Genomic DNA, 20,760 nt, shown 5'->3' with positions numbered 1-20,760 from the left:
GTCCTCACAGCAGGGTGTAGTTAGTTGGGCATGCAGGGACCAAGGCGAGGTTTGCAGCCCATGCTGGGCCACATGCTGCTGTGATCCCCCTGCTATCAGTGTCTAGCCTAGATAGGGCAGCCCTAGCTCTGGCAAATCTACATAATGACATTAACACTTTCACAAGTACTTTTGCATTAAAAGCGATCTTTCTGAATAGCAAAAATGACTGAGTTTTTTCAATTTTCTCTGAAAGGCTTCTTTCTCACACCTCAAAGCATAAGTAGGCAGTAAACTTCCTTACTCTTGTTTATACATCCCAGACATGCATCAGCTTTTGTTGCAACCAAATGTCCTGGGAGTTCCTGTTCAGCGGTTTGCAATCCTCTTTAGGTCTGTGACTTTCCAGAAGACATTCTTCCGTTTGAAGTGCTCCTTGCATTCCTCCTCCCCTGAAGCTGACCTTTCAGTTTGGCTGTATTTTAATCCCATTTTGTTCAAACAAGTGGGCTGTGGAATCCACATTGCTCTGATGGTCTCATCCTTGTGGGTACATACTGATCTACCAGATGTTGGCATCTGCTAGTACTGTCAGCACTACTTTTGATTTTAGGTCCTTGATGAGAATACAAAATAGTACTCACCCTGTCTCTCCAGAGTTTTGTTAGAAACTCCCTCAATTAGTCATGATTTTCCCGATTCATAACAACTATTTTGAGATCCTTTTGCTGCTGTTTGCTCCTCAAGGGCTGACTTTTATCAGAATACTGTGTTCTATATGATCAATGCCATGAGAATCTATTACTGTCCTATTTATCTCTTATGCCTGGATGCAAAGAATGAAGAAGTCTTTTTGACTAGACTTCTTTCCACATGTTGACTGGCACGGGACAATGATTAAAGCTAGAGTATCTTTAAGTTGAAAAGCTGAAGGCAAAAACTCTGTATTTTCCATGGGGTTGTCAGACTAAGCAACCTATGGTTACTTGGGATAATCCTGCTATCACCCTCGTTTAGGCTCTGACCCTTCCAGTCTTTTGGAATTTCCTCAATGTTTCCAGGCTTATTAAAAATGAGTATCAGCTGGTGAGAAACTTTATTGGACAGATCTCTGGGTGGGAACTCTTGGACCTGTTGATTTTTAAAATGTTTTACGTCTTTTCCATTTACTAATATAGGGGAAAGCATTTCAGCATCTCAGTGTAATGCAAGAGGGGTGCTTTCCAGGAATGTTTATTAAAAACTTCTGCATGTCTCCGTTGTTATTCACAATGCTGCTGTCCCCATCTAGAAATTGGATGCTGCTACTAGCGCACGTCTTTGTCCCCAGTGATTTTAGAAAAGAACACAGTGAAACATGGACTCTACCATCTTTACCGTTCCCCAACTTCTTACTTGCGTGGGCTGTTTCCCCCTTTTCTCCACTTTCACTCTTATTTCAGATTGGCTGACAGTGCATCCCAGCTCAGAGGCACTCCACTTGCTTTCTGTGTGGTGTTTGAGGGAAGGACACTGAGGATGATCAAACACCAGGGAAATGTCTCACGTGAGGAGTTTAAAAACCTGAGAATACTTTATTAGTGAAATGACAACTCTGAGAATACTTTATCAGTGAAATGACAAATAGGGGGAGACATGGCAAAAGAGCAGAAAATAATGGATGAGACAGAGAAGGTGGATTGGATTCTGCTGTTCCTCCGCCTCTGACTGTGAGAAAAAGGGATTTTCTGCTTCACAGCCATGGGACAGATTGATTAAAAAGTGTACGTTTCCATATAACGTGTGAGTAGATGGTAGAACTCCACATGGCAGGGAATTATTGAAGTCAAGGATGTGGCAAGATGGCAAGTCCAGGATAAGAAGGGGATCAGGCCCAGTCAGCATGGGTTTACGAAAGGCTGGTCCTGCTTGACCAACCTGATCTCCTTCTATGGCCAGGTGACCCGCCTAGTGGATGAGGGAAAGGCTGTGGATGTTATCTTCCTTGATTTCAGCAAGGCCTTTGACACTGTATCTTGTGGCATACTCCTGGAGAAACTGGCGTCTCGTGGCCTGGATAAGTGCACTATTCACTGGGTGAAAAACTGGCTGGCTGGCCGAGCCCAGAGGGTAGTGGTGAATGGGGTGAAATCCAGTTGGCGGCGGGTCACAAGTGGTGTTCCCCAGGGCTCGGTGTTGGGCCCTGTTCTGTTTAATATCTTTATTGATGATTTGGATGAGGGGATCGAGTGCACCCTCAGCAAGTTTGCAGACGACACCAAGTTGGGAGGCAGGGTCGGTCTGCTTGAGGGTAGGGAGGCTCTACAAAGAGATCTGGACAGGCTGGACCAGTGGGCCAAGGCCAATTGTATGAGGTTCAACAAGGCCAAGTGCCGGGTCCTGCACTTCAGTCACGGCAACCCCATGCAGCGCTACAGGCTTGGGGAAGAGTGGCTGGAAAGCTGCCCGGCAGAGAAAGACCTGGGGGTGCTGGTTGACAGCCGGCTGAATATGAGCCAGCAGTGTGCCCAGGTGGCCAAGAAGGCCAACGGCATCCTGGCCTGTATCAGAAATAGTGTGGCCAGCAGGAACAGGGAAGTGATTGTCCCCCCTGTACTTGGCACTGGTGAGGCCGCACCTCGAGTGCTGTGTTCAGTTTTGGGCCCCTCACTACAGGAAAGACATTGAGTTGCTGGAGCGTGTCCAGAGAAGGGCAACCAAGTTGGTGAGGGGCCTGGAGCACAAGTCTTGTGAGGAGCGGCTGAGGGAGCTGGGGCTGTTTAGTCTGGAGAAAAGGAGGCTGAGGGGAGACCTTATCGCTCTCTACAACTACCTGAAGGGGGGTTGTAGTGAGGTGGGTGCTGGTCTCTTCTGTCAGGTGGCTGGAGATAGGACAAGAGGAAATGGCCTCAAGTTGAGGCAAGGGAGATTTAGGTTAGATATTAGGAAAAATTATTTTACTGAGAGGGTTGTCAGACATTGGAATAGGCTGCCCAGGGAAGTGGTTGAGTCACCATCCCTGGAGGTATTCAAAAAGCGAGTAGACGGGGTGCTTCAGAACATGGTTTAGGGGGCATGGTTGATGGTTGAACTCGATGATCTTGAAGGTCTTTTCCAACCTAAATGATTCTATGATTCTATAATTCTAAAAAGGTATTGGACGTAATCCCAAATTATGCATAATAAACACTGCAAAAGAAATACTGTTTCAGGGCTCTCATCTGAAATTTTTACAAAATGCATGGCATTGTGTCTGCTTGGAGGCAGGATGCTGGAGCTGGCATCTGTGTGATAGACTGCTGTATCCTCGTGGCTTCCTGAGGCCCTGAGCTCTCTTCTGTGGACCTTGAATGCCACTCAGCTGTCCATCAGCCCAGCTTCAGCCTTGAAGCCATCAGCCAAATTTGAGAGAGGGAAGGAGCTGCAAGGAAGCTGCCTCACTGTATATTTGGTGGCAAGAGGGAGAGGAGACCCAAAGCAATAACCAAGTTGAGGGCAGGGCAGGGATAGCTCTTCACTTACTCAGTTTGGAGCTGCTAGCTTGTCAGTGAAAGTTTTGCTAGGGCCAGTCTGGGTTTTTGCACGGGCCATGTTGCCTCCTTCCTTTCAGCTACAGAGAAGATGTGGGAAAGCCAGCGTTGCTGTGATATATCAGGAATGTTAAGAGGCAGGGAACATAGATCTGAAGATATCCATGTGAGTAATGTGCTCTAGGGAATGATTCGTTTTAATTCAAGTTTTAGGTGGGGAAGAGCTTATAGAGAAGGCATGGAAGCGGTGCTGGCTTTTATGAACTGAACTTTAGTATGCATTTTTGGGGCTGGTGAGAAGTTCCCAGGTGGTTGCAAACTCTGTAGGATTGTTGCTTCACCTGAGGGAGGGCAGTGACTCCACTGCCCATGGTGGAATCACAGGGGGCAGCTCATCTTAAACTGAGCCCAGAGAGAGCTTGCAGTGAAGTCTGGAAGGACGCACACTCGCCTCCTCTCTGTGCACCTTGTGCTTATGGCAAAGGGCAGCCTTGAGGCATGGGAAAACAGTTGGGGGTTCACTCCCTCCACTCTCATGGTGAAGAGCTGGTGTGGTTGCTGTAGTGGGCAGTTGCTCCTTTGAGAAAAGCAAGAATTACCTTCAAGGACCAGGCATTTCCTGGGGGATATCTGAAGGTGGGACATGTGCAGGAGAGTGGGGAGAAGAGAAGCTGTACAGCAGCCAAGCTGGGGGAGGAGAGAGGAACAGAGCAGATGGGAGGGGGAGGTGAAAGAGGGGTGGGAAGCAGTGCACCAGTGACCAGAAGTGACAAACTGCTCTTAGATTAGATGATTTAAAATGCACAAACCTTTTCCTGATATTGCTATTCTGCAGAGCTGCTGGCAGACTGAGGGTTCTGCTCCTTAATTAGTAAGGAATGGGGCTGCTAATTGGCAGAACTAGTCTGAGTCATGGGCTCAGCCTGGGCTGCAGCTCTGGAGCAGCAGGACCCACGACTGTAGCTTTGTGTTCAGCTCCGTGAGCTGTGCTGGCTTGCGGAGGCTGCCTAGGCTCAGTGGGCTACTGTTGGGAACCATGGGACCTTCCCAGGTGCAATCCAGTCCCTTTCTGCCCTGCAGTGTGTCATCCTTGTGCCTTACAAGAAGTAGACTTTTGTTTCTGTTATCCCTGCCAGTGCTGTTGCAGGTATTGTCCCTCTTCCCAGCTGCTCCATGTTGGCTGCTGCCAGCTCAGCTGTTGTCTCTCCATTACCTGTGGCCTTCTGGGCTCCCTCCTCCCTTGCAGCAGCTGGTCCAGGTTTTGCTGATCAAATATAACCCAGAGACTGGCTGTATGACTTTATTCCAGCCTGACATCAGAAAAACAGCAAGGTTGCATTCCTTCCCCTATGGGTCTAGGATGTCAGGGACTCCCCCACCCCACCAATCTTGTATCCATTAGCTAAGTCTCTTTATATATGTCCTATCACTTATTCATGATCATCTAGATCAATCTCTTGAAAAGTGCTTTTATCGAAACCCGATCCTGGCTTTGTCTGGGTTGCAAGGGCCTTTCTAGCCCAATCTCTGCTGCATGGTTTACAACCACAAAGCCCATTGAGGCTGGGAAGAGAGCTGTCTTAGCGCAATGCTGCTTCCATGCCTAGGAGCATATGGATCCATCGCCACAAAAAACACGAGGCTTGGATGCCCAATACCCACTGAACAGCCTCAATGTGCCAGGAGGACAAAGGTACGTATATGCACAATACTTGGAGCTGAAAAACTTATAGCACCCACAGAGATTTTTGGCTTGGCCTTAGTGCGTGGGTGTACATTTTTGAGACATCCCTGCCCCTTGCAGAATGACTGCAGCAGTAATGGGGGAGAGTTACCCAAACCAAGGCACTGCCAAAAGCCTTTTGCAATACTGTGTTTGCAGGTAGATCTGGACGCTGAGAGCCATATTCACTCACAAAGAAAACAGTACAAAAACATCCCTTAATGGAACTAGTGGACAATTGTGTGCATGTTTCATACACTGGAAGGTGTCTTCCAACGAAAAGCACTTTTCTCTCTGAATAACTCCTGGAAAATTGATGCACCCATCCTGGTTGTGGCCTCTGCCGAGCGTGTTACTCCTGGGAGTTATGGAGGTTTGTGCACAAGGAGGAATGGGGCATGTGAGTGCTGTTGGAGAGAGGCAGCACTGCTAACTGTCTCCTCAAATCCTGTACAGCTGGGGCAGCTCGTTCTCGCTTGTGCCTGGGAAGAAGCAGTTTCCAGAAGAGAGAGGACATCCTGGGGGAACATGAAGATTCAAGGGCAGTCCAGACTACACAAATAAGAGAACAGGATATGATGACTTGTTTCTGAGTTGTGGTACAGTTGCAGAGCAGTGGCTTGCTCATGTCAGTCCCCAAATGTGTCTCCTGCTGGGCTGGGATGCTCTGGAGAGGCAAAGACACCTGCAGGTACAGAGTTCTCTCTTGTACTCTGGAGCTTACTTTGCCTTCAGTAGCTGGATAGCTGATGAGGAGGGTGCGCCCGCTGGTAGCTACGCGCTCTGCTTTAATGCCTGGGTGCTTGCTTCTGCAGTCAGGGTTGTGCGCTCCTTGTCTGCCTCTACGCCCTTTCCCTGGGGTACAGCGTACAAGATCTCCTTTATCCTTTCCCTGCCGACACAGCATACTGCATCTGCTGAGATGCAGGTACAGGTGTGTGAATGCAAGAGATAACTCCCTGGTAGCAGTCGCTCTAAAAAAGGCACCGAAGGCCAAAGAAATCTGTAGCTTCAATTGATTTCTCGCTATCGTGGATACCAGGAAATGTTATTTTTTTCCAAGTCTAGGACCCCAAAGTGCCAGGTGTTATGTGAACAGAGAAAAATGACATCTTAGAGTTTACTGTCCACAGTGGAAGACATCATGGTGTGGGAGTGAGGCAGTACTGATGAAACACTGCTTTTGGTATGCAAGCAACTTTATTTTCTAAATTATAACCCCATGTCATGGAATCAGTTTTCAGGATTGTGCTTTGCTATGTGCTTTGTGGCAAGGCCAGTTCCTGGACAGATGTCACTGAGGCCATAGGAATGAGGATGCTGGTCTCTCAGAGTTCGTTTAACATCCAAGTGACCTACCCTTGATACAGGAACTCTGGTACATTACTACTTTAGTCTTTCTTTCAGTACCTGCTGTTGCTCCACTTAAAAACAAAATACCCCCTCTAATAAACTCCTAGTTAAAAGAAGAATTGGGAGGGGATGAGCTATTCTCACTATATAAGGGGCTCAAGTTAACTGTATCATCAGTATTCAGCCAGCTTTATTAGGTGGAAAGCAGTTACACAAAGTCATTGTTCTGCTGTCCCTTAGCTGTCTTTTAGGGTGTTCTTTTCAAAGCAGTGATTGCTTGTTGCTTCATTTTGTTAAACGGTTTTGTCTCTGGATGCAGGTGAGCACTTCTATATCCGAGTTTCAAAACTGAGTGGGTTTTTTTACTCTTGTGCTAGGAGAGCAGGGGTTTTTCCATCATCTGTGTGCCTGCGGGAGCTGGGACCCCCCAGAGCTGGCAGGTCGCTGCTCTGCAGCGCTGGGCTGTGCTCTGTTTTGCTGGCCTTGCTTTTCCCATGGAAGTTCAGCCTTGCTGCCTGGCAGTTCTTGGAAGTTTTCTGCTCAATTTAATCCTTTCAACTGATCAATGAAATGCATGGTATTGGGGGAGAGGGGAGTGATGTGAGGGCAGTCTCTCTGGTGTCACCATCTGTTTCTGTATTTAGTCAAGGCTCCTTGGGGAATTTCATGTTTAGAAAAAAGGGCTGATGGAAGGAGATGCACTAAAACAAACTCAGCCTTTCAGGAAATGGGGGCTATGCTGGGCAGAAGTTACAATAATTATTTGCTCTCTGGTTCCTATTCTGGCTGTCTCAGCATGATGTTCTGTTTTGGAAACAACATAAATGGGTGCAGTTATTCTACTGGGCAGAGGCAATTGCTGTTGTAAAAACAGCTACAACATCAAAGTAAACTGAAGTAAGTAGTTCTGTGCAGCTGAAATGCCACAGTGCCTGGGAGTTTTATTGTGTTGCCTTCTACTCCTTAGCAGCACACAGAAGGATCTGCCATAAGTTTGTAGGAAATGGCGCAATATTGTACAAAAGAACTAGGTCTCCTTTTGGAACTATTTGCTACTACTTTTGCATGTGGACTTCTGCTGGGAAAGGGGTCTGGGTCAGTCTGGACTTTCTGATAATTTCTAGGTGTTGAAGATACCAGACGGGTCTTATTGTCCGTCTCCCCTCTTCTTTTCCTTTAAATGGTACCTAATAAATAACAGTGTTCATGCCCATGAGGTGTCTCTTGAGTGTCAGATTATTGACTGTCTCTATCTCCAAACTAATTTCTGAGCTCAGGGAGTGGAAAGTGTGCGTAACCTGGTCCCCACAGACAGACCATGTAGGGTTCTGTGAGCGTGGCACACTGCTAATGCTGGGGTGGGTGTGTGCTTGTGTGCGTGGGAGTGTGCAGGCCTGGCTCCTGATTAAACTGCGCTTGCGTGCAAGCTCTCATCTATGTGCTTCTGGGTTACTGGTGTGTGAATGCATTGAAATGCACTGTTGGGAATGAGTGTTTACAAGTATATTAGAAAAGGCTTTCCTTCAGCCCACTGTTGGGAACTCCAGACACAACTTTGCTGTTTTCTGACTCTTTGCTCTATACCGTGATGGTAGTAGGAGCCTTTGGTGAAAACAGCATAAAGATGATCTACTAACACATGTTGCTGTTCATATGTTTATGCAGAATAGTCAGAATGTGGTCTGGGAAATGGATGGTTTCTCAACAGCAATGTCTTGCCCAGGTGCCTCAGGATACTTTGTCTCAAGCATCAAGAGTTTCAGAAAATGTAAGAGGATGTCATGAAGACCTCTTTATAGTTCCTCAAAATCTGTATTCAATGCATTGCTTACCAGCTCTCTGGGATCTTGAAACTTGAATCTGTAACATAAGAAAACATTTCTTTCTGTTGCTATTGCTCACTGGCCGTGAAGGTGATCTTCACACACCACACTTGGGTTTAGGTACTGATCAGATGCACTGGTGCTTTTCATTCACTCGGTGAGGGGAAATTAATCTGCCTGCTGTGGAAACTCTAGAGCAGAACACAACAGCAAAACTAGAATTATGTAGGCCCTTTTTAATGTCATTAAAACCAGTTCCTTTATTGGAAGGGCTGGAGGTTGGGCCATAGACCTATCTTCTACAAAAAGGAAAATCCAGGGTACTAAAGTGTTTAAAGTGACTAAAGCAGTTTAAAAAACCCCACCTAAACTAAAATAAATCATTAAAAATAGAATTAGTGTTCCACATTCTGTATAATGTAATATAGAAATACTATTGCATCTCTTCAAACATAATAAGCCTATAAGCAAAGAGCTAATGGTGCTGACAGGTTTAAGAGGCTAGGAAGGGCTTTTATAATCAATAATTTAGGGGCAGAAAACAAATTAGGAAGAAAGTAGGTCTGCGAATCGATGAAAAGCAGTATGGCCTTAACGTTACTCAACAGTTCAGCACTTTGGCTTTTTCTCAATACTTATCTAAGCAGAGTTTATGTGATTTCTATGGGAAGACATGGAACAGATTAGTTTGCAATAACTGAAATGCGGCGTGACGTTATGCCTGATTCTGCGTAATTGCAGGTCACGCTCTCCCTGATTTGCCTTTGTGCTCCTGCTCTTTCCCTTGTACCAGGTCCCACAGTCTCAGGCAGGGCGGAAGAGGCCAATCCAGCAAACTGATTTCCCCTGCGCTTTTTTGGTAGGCAAGCTATGAGATCTGCTTGCCCTGCAGATCTCCACATATGTGTTACCAGAAATCTGCCTTTGTGCTCAGGATTGTCCTGAGAGAGACTGAGCAATTTAAAATGTTGTAGTGTGTGTGAAACTATATATACATCAGGGCCATCATATATACATCAGAGAAACACGCAAGTTATGTCATTTACTGAAGGAAACTCTTGCAAGAGAGGCAAACAAAGCTCTGTGAGGTCTACTTAGCTGTTGCTGATAATTTCTGGAAGCATTTTGAATTACAATGATGTGTGGGTGTATGAAATTGTAAACATGCTTTATTTACATTTTCTGTTGTTATTATAGCATGACTTTTAATGACCGGCTATTCTAAGTTTGAAAATATTTAGACAGTCGAACCCACTATTCTGCGTGTTGGTATCTTTCATTAAAAACTGATGTTTCCTTACTTCGGTTTCCACATGAAGCTGATTAAAACTGCTTTTTCTTCCTCTCATGTTACGTTAGAAAAATCAAAACCAGTTTCTCTGAAAATATAAGTAGGACTTGCTTAAAAATTTTAAGCAGCTGTAGCTTGGAAGTAGCCTCTGAATACAGCAGCTTTCCCCAGCTTTCCTTGGGTGTTTGCACCCCATGTGCAGATCTCACAGGCTCCAGTTCTTTCTAATGGGAGGTCTTCTGCTTTTTGCAGGGTGCCAGGGTATGGCTGCGGGAGCAGGACCAGCTGCAGCCATGCACTGTTGGCTCATGTGCCGATGGAAATGTGCTCTTCACCTCAGATTATGGCACGGTAAGTGAAGTTTGAATGAGGCTGTAGCCTATGCCAAGTTGCAAGTTGGACTTCTTGGTCTTGTGTGACCTTCACGTTAAAAGGAAACGTATCAATTGAAATGCTGCAATTCTGTCTGAAAAGTGACCCGGCTCTGTTACAAACCATGCCAAAGGTCTAACAAAGGTTAAAAGGAGAAGATTGTTGTCTGTCTTCTGTTCATTTGTCTGCCCACCTCACTTTGCTTGTTTTTTCTCGTGCCATCTTTGAAGGAATTGCATTAACAACCTAGCACAACCACTATATTGGCAAAATGCACCTAGGAAGGAGGCAGCTTCACCAACTAAGCAGCCCTTTCTGCCAGGATGTGCTTCTTGCAAGCCATGCTGCTGTAAGGGCTGTCGTGCTCACCACTGTCTGCTTCAGCAGCTTTTGCCATCAGCCCTTTGTGCCAGGGGCACGTAGAAGTGAGCTCCCCGTGTCAGTCAGCAGTGTAAGTGCAGCAGCTATGCGTAGGACAGGTCAACAAGTCGGCTGAGTTCCTCTGAGAGCAGAGCCCTCTGCCAGCAATAGGAACAAGCCTCTTTCCTGCCCTATTTCCAGCCCTGTGCTCCTTGTGGTTCTCTGGCATGCCTGCCACAGTGCTCATGGATTAATATTGGTAGGAAGGGACCTCTGGGGATCATCCAAGTCCTCAATGAGTCAGCTCTGCTCCCTAACCCTGGGAAAACTATTCACTGCCTTCACTGAGGTTCTTGGTGACTCAAACTGGTGCCTGCGCTGGGAGGAGGATGGGGAAATGGGCAGGGCTGTGCCCTCCAGCAGTGAGCAGTTAGATCTGCTCAGCCGTTTTGGTGACCGGTGCTCTGCAGGCAGCTTCTTTGTTACAGAAAATTGACAGGTTTTTTCAGCCTCTTACCTGGCAAACAAAGGAGGGCACAAGGGGAAAGGGGATTTAGGACTCCAGCTTGTGGAGTCAGTGGTAGGACTGTCATATTTTTCAGTCTTGCTTTGAAAGGGCTAGATTTCAAACCATCATCCCTTTTCAAAGAGCCTGATTTGTTTCTCAGAGACAGAAACACCTAGCAGACACATAGGTTTTCCATCTGGTTACTCGAGTCTCTCAAATATTTTCTTGAGGAGTTGCCTCCTTGGGGAGTGTTGGATAGTCACTAACTCATTTTAAGAGATCACAGGGGCATTCATCACAAGTAATGCAGCAGCCTGTGGAGGATCAACAAATGGTGAGTACTTCTGTGACTCTCCCAGACTTGCTCCTGTCTCTTCTGATACGCTGCTGTGGCCTTGGAAAATCCTCCAAACCCACCTGGCACCTCTGAAAGGACACCAGAAATCCCACCATAGAGCCAGCCGAGTGGGTGCACCCACTGCCAGCCTGTGTCCATGCTAGAAAAGGTACACAGGATAATGTTGGGTGGAGTCACAGGTCTAAAATAAGCTGAATTTGGGTTTTTTCCTCCATGAAAGAAGAAACTGCTAGGCTGAAGGAGCATGTGCTTTATGGCTTATGCAGAAAAAGCACATGGTGATCATTAAAGGGCTTGCTTTATTCAGTGCCCTCCACAATAGCTGCCCTGTGTGCTTCCCATGCCTGCTGCCTTCATTGCTTCATAACTGTAGGAGGGACTGGCTGTCTTACCCCGGGTGAAAACTTGGATGAGAACATCTTCACTTTACTTTGGGTTGGATGGGCCAGTTGAGCCCTCTGATTTTAGGATCCCTAAATCTAGTGTTCTCATGTTTGCTGTGGCCCAGCATCCCTGCAGCTCTGAGGTAAGAAGTCCAGTCATGCTTCAGAGCTCTCGCCATTTGTTTCCACTTCCTTAAAAACACCTCAAGCAACAAATCCATCAGAAATGTGACTTCCTAGGAGGAAAGGAGGAGCCGACACTTATGAAACACAAGATTGGAAACCACAGTCCAGACAGACCAGCCAAATGCTTTATGGAGAAACATAACTTAGATGCCAGGTGGGAGCTTTGCTCATGTGCTCAGGGTTGTGCTAATGGATGGATTTGTGGTTGAGAAGGAATCATTTCCCCCTTGCTCAGCCTGGTGAGCAGGGTTGGCAATCCTCATCTTGGCCTGTGTGCTGGCCAGGTTTTGGTTTATTCCTGACCATTGCAGGGGCTTGGAGAAAGTCCTGGTCATTTTGTTCTGTCTGTGGGCTAAATCTGAGACAAAATCAGTTTATCACTGGGGAGAAAGTAGAAATCTTTGACTGCCTTGTGAGGTGCCTGTGTGGTATTTGATGGCTTGTTTGTAATTAGACTGAAAGCTGATGGTTTTCCTTCCCAAATAATAAAGATCTGCTTATTAGCACCTGTAACTTTCTGTTTAAGTGTTAACTTGTTGGGAAAGGGATATTCCAGAGGCAGCTCTGCTGAGAGATCAGTTTGTCTGTGTTCTCATTTGCTTCAGGCAAAATCAGCCATCATATTCAGCTCAGTAGTGCAAGCTGCTGAAGCCAGCCTGGCTTACCTTACCTGGAACAGGATGATGGGGAGGATGTTCCTCCAAACTGTTCTCCTGGCAGATTGCTGGAGGGGTCCAGAGGTGGGGAGTGGGGTAACCAGAGCCTTTTTACTGGGGTGGCTGGAGGTGGGAAAGGGTGGAGGGTCATCATGTTTGCGTCATGTTTGTGTCTCAAACCTCAGAGCTCATTGGGGAAAACCCCTCTGATACAATCTTGGGAACAAAAAACCACCACATGTCTGTCTCCAGGACCCCGGATGATCCCTGCAGCCTGTTGGTGATACAAAGACTGGAAACTTGTCTCTACCCTGAAGGGCAGAGGACAGATTAAAAGTCGACTCTCTCCCAGTGCCAGGGAAGGCCTGAAACCTCTCCTGCATGCCACAAGTGCCTTCCAGAGGCACAGAGACCTCACCTCCCAAATCTCAGTGGGGCTGGAGGCCCCAGTCTCTGCCTGAGGAAGGGTGAGCTGCTAGGGGTGCAGTGGTGGGCAAGGGTATTTGGTGAACCCCCCCAGCCTCAGGGACAGACAGGTGACATCTTGGGCTCCCCTAGGGTGTCAGTGTGGCATCAGACCACTCCTCCAGGGAGTATATTTCACCTCTGCAGTGTTTCTGTCCAGAGGGTACCAGAGCCAATGCTCCTAACTGACCTTTGCTGCCGTCCTGCAGGAACACCTGCTTAATTCTTTGAGAAACCTGGATCAGATTTTTTTTGAGAGAGGGATGACTGAATAACCCCAATCAGGCAGCTCAAGACAGGTTTAACAGGTGATGATCTAATCCCTACTAATCATTCACTTGTGTATTTAGGGCCCCTGTTGCTCTTCAGGGTCTTTCTCCTGTGTTGTCTACGAGAGCAAGTAAACAAGCTCTGACCCATCACACAGTTATTTTTCATGCATAGCAGCCTCTTGGCAGAGGTGCTGCCAACCACCCAGTATCTTTTGGGACACTTGTCCACTCAGCTTTTTCCCTAGATGTTTTCTTAATGTTCTGGCCCAAATGGCCACAAGTGCTGACAATGCATTGGTAAATGAGTAAGTGTCAGGCAAATGTAAGGAAAGATCATGTCATACTGTTTTGGTCTTGTCCCCTTCCAAAATTTGTCCAAGTCAGCAGAGAAGAGATAGCCAGGGTGGTTTGCTGCCTCATGGTTTGAAAGTGCTGTAGTGGTTTTGCTCCTGACAGAGGCCAGTTCATATTGTGCATCTGCAGCTTGTACTCTCCCCTGAATTTAGTTGTCGCATTCTCCCATCCTGCTCCCTCAGTTCTTTTGTGGAAGTGCCTGAGGCCTCTGCTCTGAAGAAGAGAAAAAAAAAATTGATGTGTTTTCTTTGGGCCATGCTTGCAGAGTGGGGGTCCTGCTGCTGGCAGAGTCACACCTCTCTGATACCCAGGTGCAGAAGTGGTGCAGAGAAGACCAGAGAGGTCTGGAGAGGGCCTGTATGCTTGAGTGGGCTTTATTCTATGCTGTTCATGAACATGAACTATGTATTTTTGAAAGCCTCCTGGCTGGTGAGAAAATTGGGCTGTGGGGCAGTCTCCTAGTGGAAGAGACCGAGTCCATGTCACATTAGGTGTTACTGGGCAGACCCGGGGTGAATCCATCTGGGGAAGTGAGCCTGCTTCTCCTCCCCAGCTCCCTCCAGGAACAGAGCTGCTGTTTCGATTGTGCAGGCTTTCGCAGGCATTGTGGGGCTCTCATGAAGGGATCCTGTGCCAGGTTATTCCTTCCCTGCACTGGCAAGCGTGCAGGCTTAGAGCTGAGAAGGGATGATCGCCGGGCACCTGCAATGCGCTGCAGCAGCGAGTGCCCTGCAAGGGACTTGCAAGGGTGGATCGCTGGAGGGGGCAGGGTGACCTCATTCTGTCTTCAGCCTGCAGCTGCGTGGCTGGCCTCTCCCTAGCATCTACGGCAGCCCGAGGACTCCAAGAAAGCAGTCAGGAGAAACCAGTTAGATCAACACTATAGATCATGGTTCATTCTCTACGGAGTCCACCAGTTTCTTGCTGGCACCTGGGAGGGCTGACAAGCAGGGTTGGAAATGAGGTAGACGCTAGAGCCCCAGAAGGGAAGGAAAAGCCCAAGTTTGTTTGGAAGGATTACTGTGGGCCAGTTTGGTTCTCCATGCCGCCTGTATGAACTCTCCCATCTGTCTATCTTGGGTCTTACCATCCAGTGCAGCTTGGGATGCTGGGTGGGAGATGGCACATGGTTGAATCCAAGAGTGGGAAGCAACTGAAATAACTTTTGTGAAATGCCAGCATCGTGCTTGAGGAGGAGGAAAGGAAGGCTGGGATGTGGCTGTGGTGGAGGGGAACAGTCACATAATCTCAGCTGTGTTGAAAGGGGGTGAAGAAAATGACCCGATAGCTGAAGAGTGGGTTATTGAGGAGGAGGAAGCTCTAGCAGGAAGAAGGATGCAGCAATTGAGGCAAGAAGAGTGCGATTGCATAGAGAAGAAAGAAGTAGGTACTTCCCAGAGCAGTGATAGAAGTTAATAGCTGTCACTGTACAAACACTTTAAAGCTGCATCATACACATACATGCCAGCATGCACACGGGATGTCACTACTTTATTTGCCTTCTCATCTGCTTTGCTCTCCTTTGCTCTTGACATGACAACCTCTCCCAGACACTCTCTGGCTGCTCCTATGGAGAGTGCAGGGCCAAACATGGAATGTGAATATGCTTTGCCTCAACCTTTCCACAGTCAGAGACATGATCCCACCTGTGTTTTTGTGAAAGACTGTTCCTGGTCTCTTGGGAGCAGCTGCTGTCATTATTCACAGCCATGAGTGCAGTGTGTAATACCTGTCCAGCCTAGCGCAGCTGGAAGCTGGTGCCCTGCTCCTGCTAAGTTGATTTCAGTAAAAATCGAGTAACCTTGCATTGATCTGTCCCTGACAGTAGTGAAGGTGAGGGATTGACTCTGTAGCAAAAGAAGGGAGTGTGCTGTGTGGTTTCTGGCCAGAGACCTCAAATAGGAAGGAACAGGAATGGAATAATGACTATAAAAATAGGGAGCAGATCTGTGCCTTATTAATTTCCTTTTCCAGTGCTGAAGTACAAAGCTGTGGAAGGGGGCATGTTTCTGGTAGGAAATCAGGCCATGTGCCCAGGTGTCATGAGCTTGTTCGTCCTTCTCCCCATTCTTCCAGGTGTTCCAGTACCCTAAGGCCTCCCTTTCCAGAGAAAAGGTTTTGCCAATGCACCAGACCAGCATTGATGGAGTAGAAGACATGTCCATTCTGGGAGATCTGCATGAAGCTGCCATCCTGCTTAACCTGCACCAGCGCTACCAACAGGGTAACATCTATGTAAGTGCTCAAGCTGGGCCGCAGCCCTTCTGGCTAATGATTTTTGTTTAGCTTCGGGGCTGCCACTTTGCATGTGAGAGACTAAGTTTAGCATTGTTTCCTGAGAATAGAAATGGAGTTTTTTTCTGCCTTGCCAGCTTTATCAGCCCTGTGAGATGCTACCCCTACCAGAGGGGCCTCTTTACATCTATAGAAGAACTTCTAAAACATGAACGTTCACCTCTAGGTTTTGTGGTAGTTGTGCAGCTCTGTATCCTCCATCAACATCCGTGTTTTACAGGCTGGCAGTCACGTTCCCCAGATTCCCCATTATTGCTGTTTAGAGGTTTATATGGCCGAGCAGACTGGAAAGTGCAGAGTACACAGGTGGTTGCTGAGTGTCCCTCCTGATCTGGATGAAGCTACTGCTCAACAAAACTAGGAAAGCAAACCTGTTGCCTAATTCTTCTGCTTTTATATGCAGTTCTGGCTTTTTTGAGTTGCTCTGCTCTCCTTGCACAGACGAATACTCAAAGCATCTCTGGATTTCTCTCTTGGGACCCTTGGGAGTGATGCAAGTGTCAGGAAAGGGACTTGTGAGGGAAAGCACACCTGGGATGAGGCATCCCTGGAGTGCTGGGATGGCAGCATGCTCTGCTGAAACTTGGAGAGGACAAGGAAGATATATTACAAAGACTGCCTTACCTTGCTTTACTCTTACCTTGCTTGTCCATGCTTATGTGCACCTGTCGTGGTTTAACCACAGCCAGCAACTAAACACCACGCAGCCGCTCACTCACTCCCCCTCCACCCAGTGGGATGGGGGAGAAAATCGGGAAAAGAAGCAAAACCCGTGGGTTGAGATAAGAACGGTTTAATAGAACAGAAAAGAAGAAACTAATAATGATAATGATAACACTAATAAAATGACAACAGCAATAATGAAAGGATTGGAATGTACAAATGATGCGCAGTGCAATTGCTCACCACCCGCCGACTGACACCCAGCTAGTCCCCTGAGCGGTGAATCCCTGCCCCCACTTCCCCGTTCCTATACTAGATGGGACGTCCCATGGTATGGAATACACCGTTGGCCAGTTTGCATCAGCTGTCCTGGCTCTGTCCTGTGCCAACTTCTTGTGCCCCTCCAGCTTTCTCGCTGGCTGGGCATGAGAAGCTGAAAAATCCTTGACTTTAGTCTAAATGCTACTGAGCAACAACTGAAAACATCAGTGTTATCAACATTCTTCGCATACTGAACTCAAAACATAGCACTGTACCAGCTACTAGGAAGACAGTTAACTCTATCCCAGCTGAAACCAGGACAGCACCCAGAGTTTTTCAGATTATGACAGGAAAAATGTAAATCTCTGTGTTGCATAGCAACTGTTACCAAGGCAACCAAACCATATGCACCTGTATTCCAGGAAATGATCAATAAAGTGACCCTGTTTCTGAACCATCTACTGCACTGGCATGCAGAGGATACTGCAGATTCTCTTTTTTGTTGCTGTAGACTCCCTTGCCTGTTGTCTGTCAACACAGCCTTGTGATCCTGTGGCAGTACCCACATGCACGCACTCTTTTGATGGCCCTTGTCTTTGCTGCTCTTCCTGACCTGTGTTTGACATGTGCTATGTGTTTGTGCAGCTCTTTGCCCATTTGGGTATATTCCTCCTGTTTCTTCTTCCTCACGCTTTGCAATGTGAGGCAGGATCCTCTCCCTTTTCAGTCTGTGCCTTGCACCAGAATTGCCACAGCACCAGCACCGTTACAGTGTCACAGCAGCCATATCTCCTTAAGCCCTTCCTCTAGCTCTCATATGCCATTCCTTCTTCTATTCAGCATTAGTTCTGTGCCTTCTCCATCCAGGTGTAAACATGTTAAAGTTTAAACATGATGTCATTTTTTGCCTGTGCATAATGCATGAGTGTCAGTTGTGCATCTCAGACCTGAATTTTTTTGAGATTTATGAAGGGGCCTGACTTCTGTAACATGCTCAGCACTGGGAAGAACCCCTCAGTGAAGGGTTGTAAGCCCCTCCTTGAGTGGGTGTATTGGGTTTGCACGGCAAGGTTTTGGTAGCGGGGGGGCTGCAGGGGGGTGGCTTCCATGAGAAGCTGCTAGAAGCTTCCCCCATGTCTGATAGAGCCAATGGCAGCTGGCTCCAAGACAGATCCACCACTGGCCAAGGCCGAGCCTGTCAGCGACGGTGGTAGTGCCTCTGTGATAACATATTTAAGAAGGGGAAAAAAAACCCTGCACAACAGCAACTGCAGCTGGAGAGAGGAGTGAGAATATGTGAGAGAAACAACCCTGCAGACCCCCAGGTCTGTGAAGGAGGAGGGGGAGGAGATGTTCCAGGCGCCGGAGCAGAGATTCCCCTGCAGCCCGTGGTGAAGACCATGGTGAGGCAGGCTGTACCCCTGCAGCCCAGGGAGGTCCACGGTGGAGCAGATATCCACCTGCAGCCCGGGGAGAGAGGACCCCATGCTGGAGCAGGTGGGTGCCCGAAGGAGGCTGTGACCCCGTGGGAAGCCCACGCGGGAGAAGGCTCCTGGCAGGACCTGCGGATCCATGGAGAGAGGAGCCCACGCTGGACCAGGTTTTCTGGCAGGACTTATGACCCTGCAGGAGGCCCACGCTGGAGAAGTTCATGACGAACTGCAGCCTGTGGGAATGACCCATGTTGGAGAAGTTCATGAGAACTGTCTCCCATGGGAGGGACCCCACGCTGGAGCAGGGGAAGAGTGAGGAGTCCTCCCCCTGAGGAGGAAGGAGCGGCAGAGACAAGGTGTGATGAACTGACCGCAACCCCCATTCCCTGTCTCCCTGCACCGCTGGGTGGGAGGAGGTAGAGAAAATCAGAGGTAAAGTTAAACCTAGGAAGAAGGGGGTGGGGGGGGAAAGGTGGTGTAAGATTTGATTTTATTTCTCATTATTCTACTCTGATTTCACTGGTAAGAAATTAAATTAATTTTTTCCCCCAAATCTTGGGGAAAAAATGAGTCTTTGCCTGTGACAGTAATTGCTGAGTGATCTCCCTGTTCTTATCCTCACCTGTGAGCCTTTCGTTATGTTTTCCCTCCCCTGTACAGTTTAGGAGGGAGAGTGATAGAGTGGCTTTGGTGGGCACCTGGTGTCCAGCCAGGGTCAACCCACCACAGTGGGACTGTATCTGGGAATATGTTTAAGCAGTGTCTGACCTGGAGGACATCAAACCGTACAAGTGCTGTTTTACATTTCTGCACTGCAGACATTAATATTGCAGTTACCTTATCACTATTAGTTTATGCCATAGCCCAGCTGCATATAGTTTTCAGTTAAGCAGAAATTGGGAATGTCAGCTGTAGTGCCACCTAATGACTTGCAGTGATCTGTGAATACCATGAATGTTACAGGGCTTGAGTTCATTTAATATCATCCTCAATGGTCTCCACAAATAGAACATAGTAGGCTAGGGTTGCAGATGAAGCTGCACTGAGAGGAGTTATGCCTATCACTCAGGGCCAAATATATTTGGAAGGAAATCAGAGAGATCAGAAACAGGTGAGAAATACCATCATTTTCTGGAAAACAAATTCACCTGAAGGAATGGGTAACCTGGAATACTGGTAACTAGTGTTAAAAATAATAATAAATAATAATAAAAATTAATGAGAGGATGGAAAGCTGAGAATGTGAAGTGGACAACTGCTGTGAAAAAGGGCAGTGCAGTTCTGAGCTGTATGCCTGGGGCATCCTACCACGAGCTCCTAAAGGGGATCCTTTCTGGTCGGGGAGTGCAGGTAACAGTATATCTAGACTGGTGTGGTACCCATAATTAATTTGCTACAGGAATACTGACAATCTCAATAGTATCTTTTGATTTCCAAAGAAATACTATTCAAGTTCTACCAAACTGTTTAAGGAAATTATGTAAGCACAGCAACAGCCTGCAGCTTTTAGGAGTGCATCTTCCCCCTTCATTCCTGCAATTCCTGTATCCCTTAGTAAAAGTAGACCCAACATAATGTGAGTGATGTATAAATGAGCCAGGGGCTATACTGATACATTTTGTGCTGTCCCTAGCTCTGCTGTGCCTAACCACCCAAGTAGGTTCTATTGTCTTGAGAAGTAGACATGCCACGCATGGCTTGTCCTGCTCTACAGAGTTCTCTGGGGACGATCACTCCTTGCTAATAGAGTGGCTGGTACGTACATGGTTGATGCATGGATGCTACTGCTATTAAAAATTGTGGATAGAAATTGTCTATAAGGGACTGCAGGTGATGAGGAGACTGCAATTGGGAGATCGAAAAATTTCCTAAAAACATCTTTGAAAGAGATGGCTGTAGTGGAAGAAGTTCTGGAAAGGACTGCAGCGCGAGCTCTGTTCCTTGGGAGAGCTGAAACTAGAGTGGGAAACGCAAAATGAAACATCTGAGAGGGAAAAAATGCTGTGAAGGTCTGGGAGAAGTGTTAGGATGGACATCTCTGTCTTGTAGTCTCTGGGCAATGTCTGTTGTTCAACTGCTTGTAGAGTGCTTTTTCCCGATCCATGTTTTCTCTCTCAGTGCTTTCCTATTTCCTCCTACCTGTCTTGCCAAACATCATCTGCTTGCTCATTGCTTTCATCACTGGTGAATTGTATTTCTGCCCACAAAGGTCCATGTCAGAGCGTCCTCAGGACTTGTTCCATGCTAGCCTGTTCATACCGATAATGCAATTAGGCCTAGGTGATTTTTTTTTTCCCCTGATGATCTCTGACTGCTGCTTTAATAAATGAGTCTTAAATATTTTGGTGACTACAACATCTTATCAGTCTGGCTTTGGGCTTCAGAGCTTGGCATTGCAGTATGGCCCCAGATTTCATTTGGCAGGAAGAAAGCAGGCCTCTTTCTTGTCACCAAGTGCTTCATTTACAGCTTCTCAATGGATGCATGCAAATCCTTGCATATGTATGTGCTGACTC

At 47.2% G+C, this 20,760-nt stretch overlaps 1 protein-coding gene across 2 annotated transcripts in view; it reads left to right on the top strand.

The window, feature by feature from the left end:
• The window catches only part of LOC128143906 (unconventional myosin-X-like), a 98,064-nt gene that overhangs the window by 5,639 nt on the left and 71,665 nt on the right, over positions 1–20,760 (top strand). For both annotated transcript variants that reach the window (XM_052791862.1, XM_052791864.1), the window contains exons 2-3: positions 9,931–10,029; positions 15,669–15,827. In XM_052791862.1, the coding sequence (XP_052647822.1) occupies positions 9,931–10,029; positions 15,669–15,827 (258 nt within the window). The remainder of the gene's footprint in view (positions 1–9,930; positions 10,030–15,668; positions 15,828–20,760) is intronic.

This window comes from Harpia harpyja, chromosome 7 (assembly GCF_026419915.1).
Source record: "Harpia harpyja isolate bHarHar1 chromosome 7, bHarHar1 primary haplotype, whole genome shotgun sequence".
NCBI classification, from domain to species: Eukaryota; Metazoa; Chordata; class Aves; order Accipitriformes; family Accipitridae; genus Harpia; species Harpia harpyja.
Note: the sequence above shows the minus strand (reverse complement) of the source record. Positions and strands in the feature narration are given on the sequence as shown.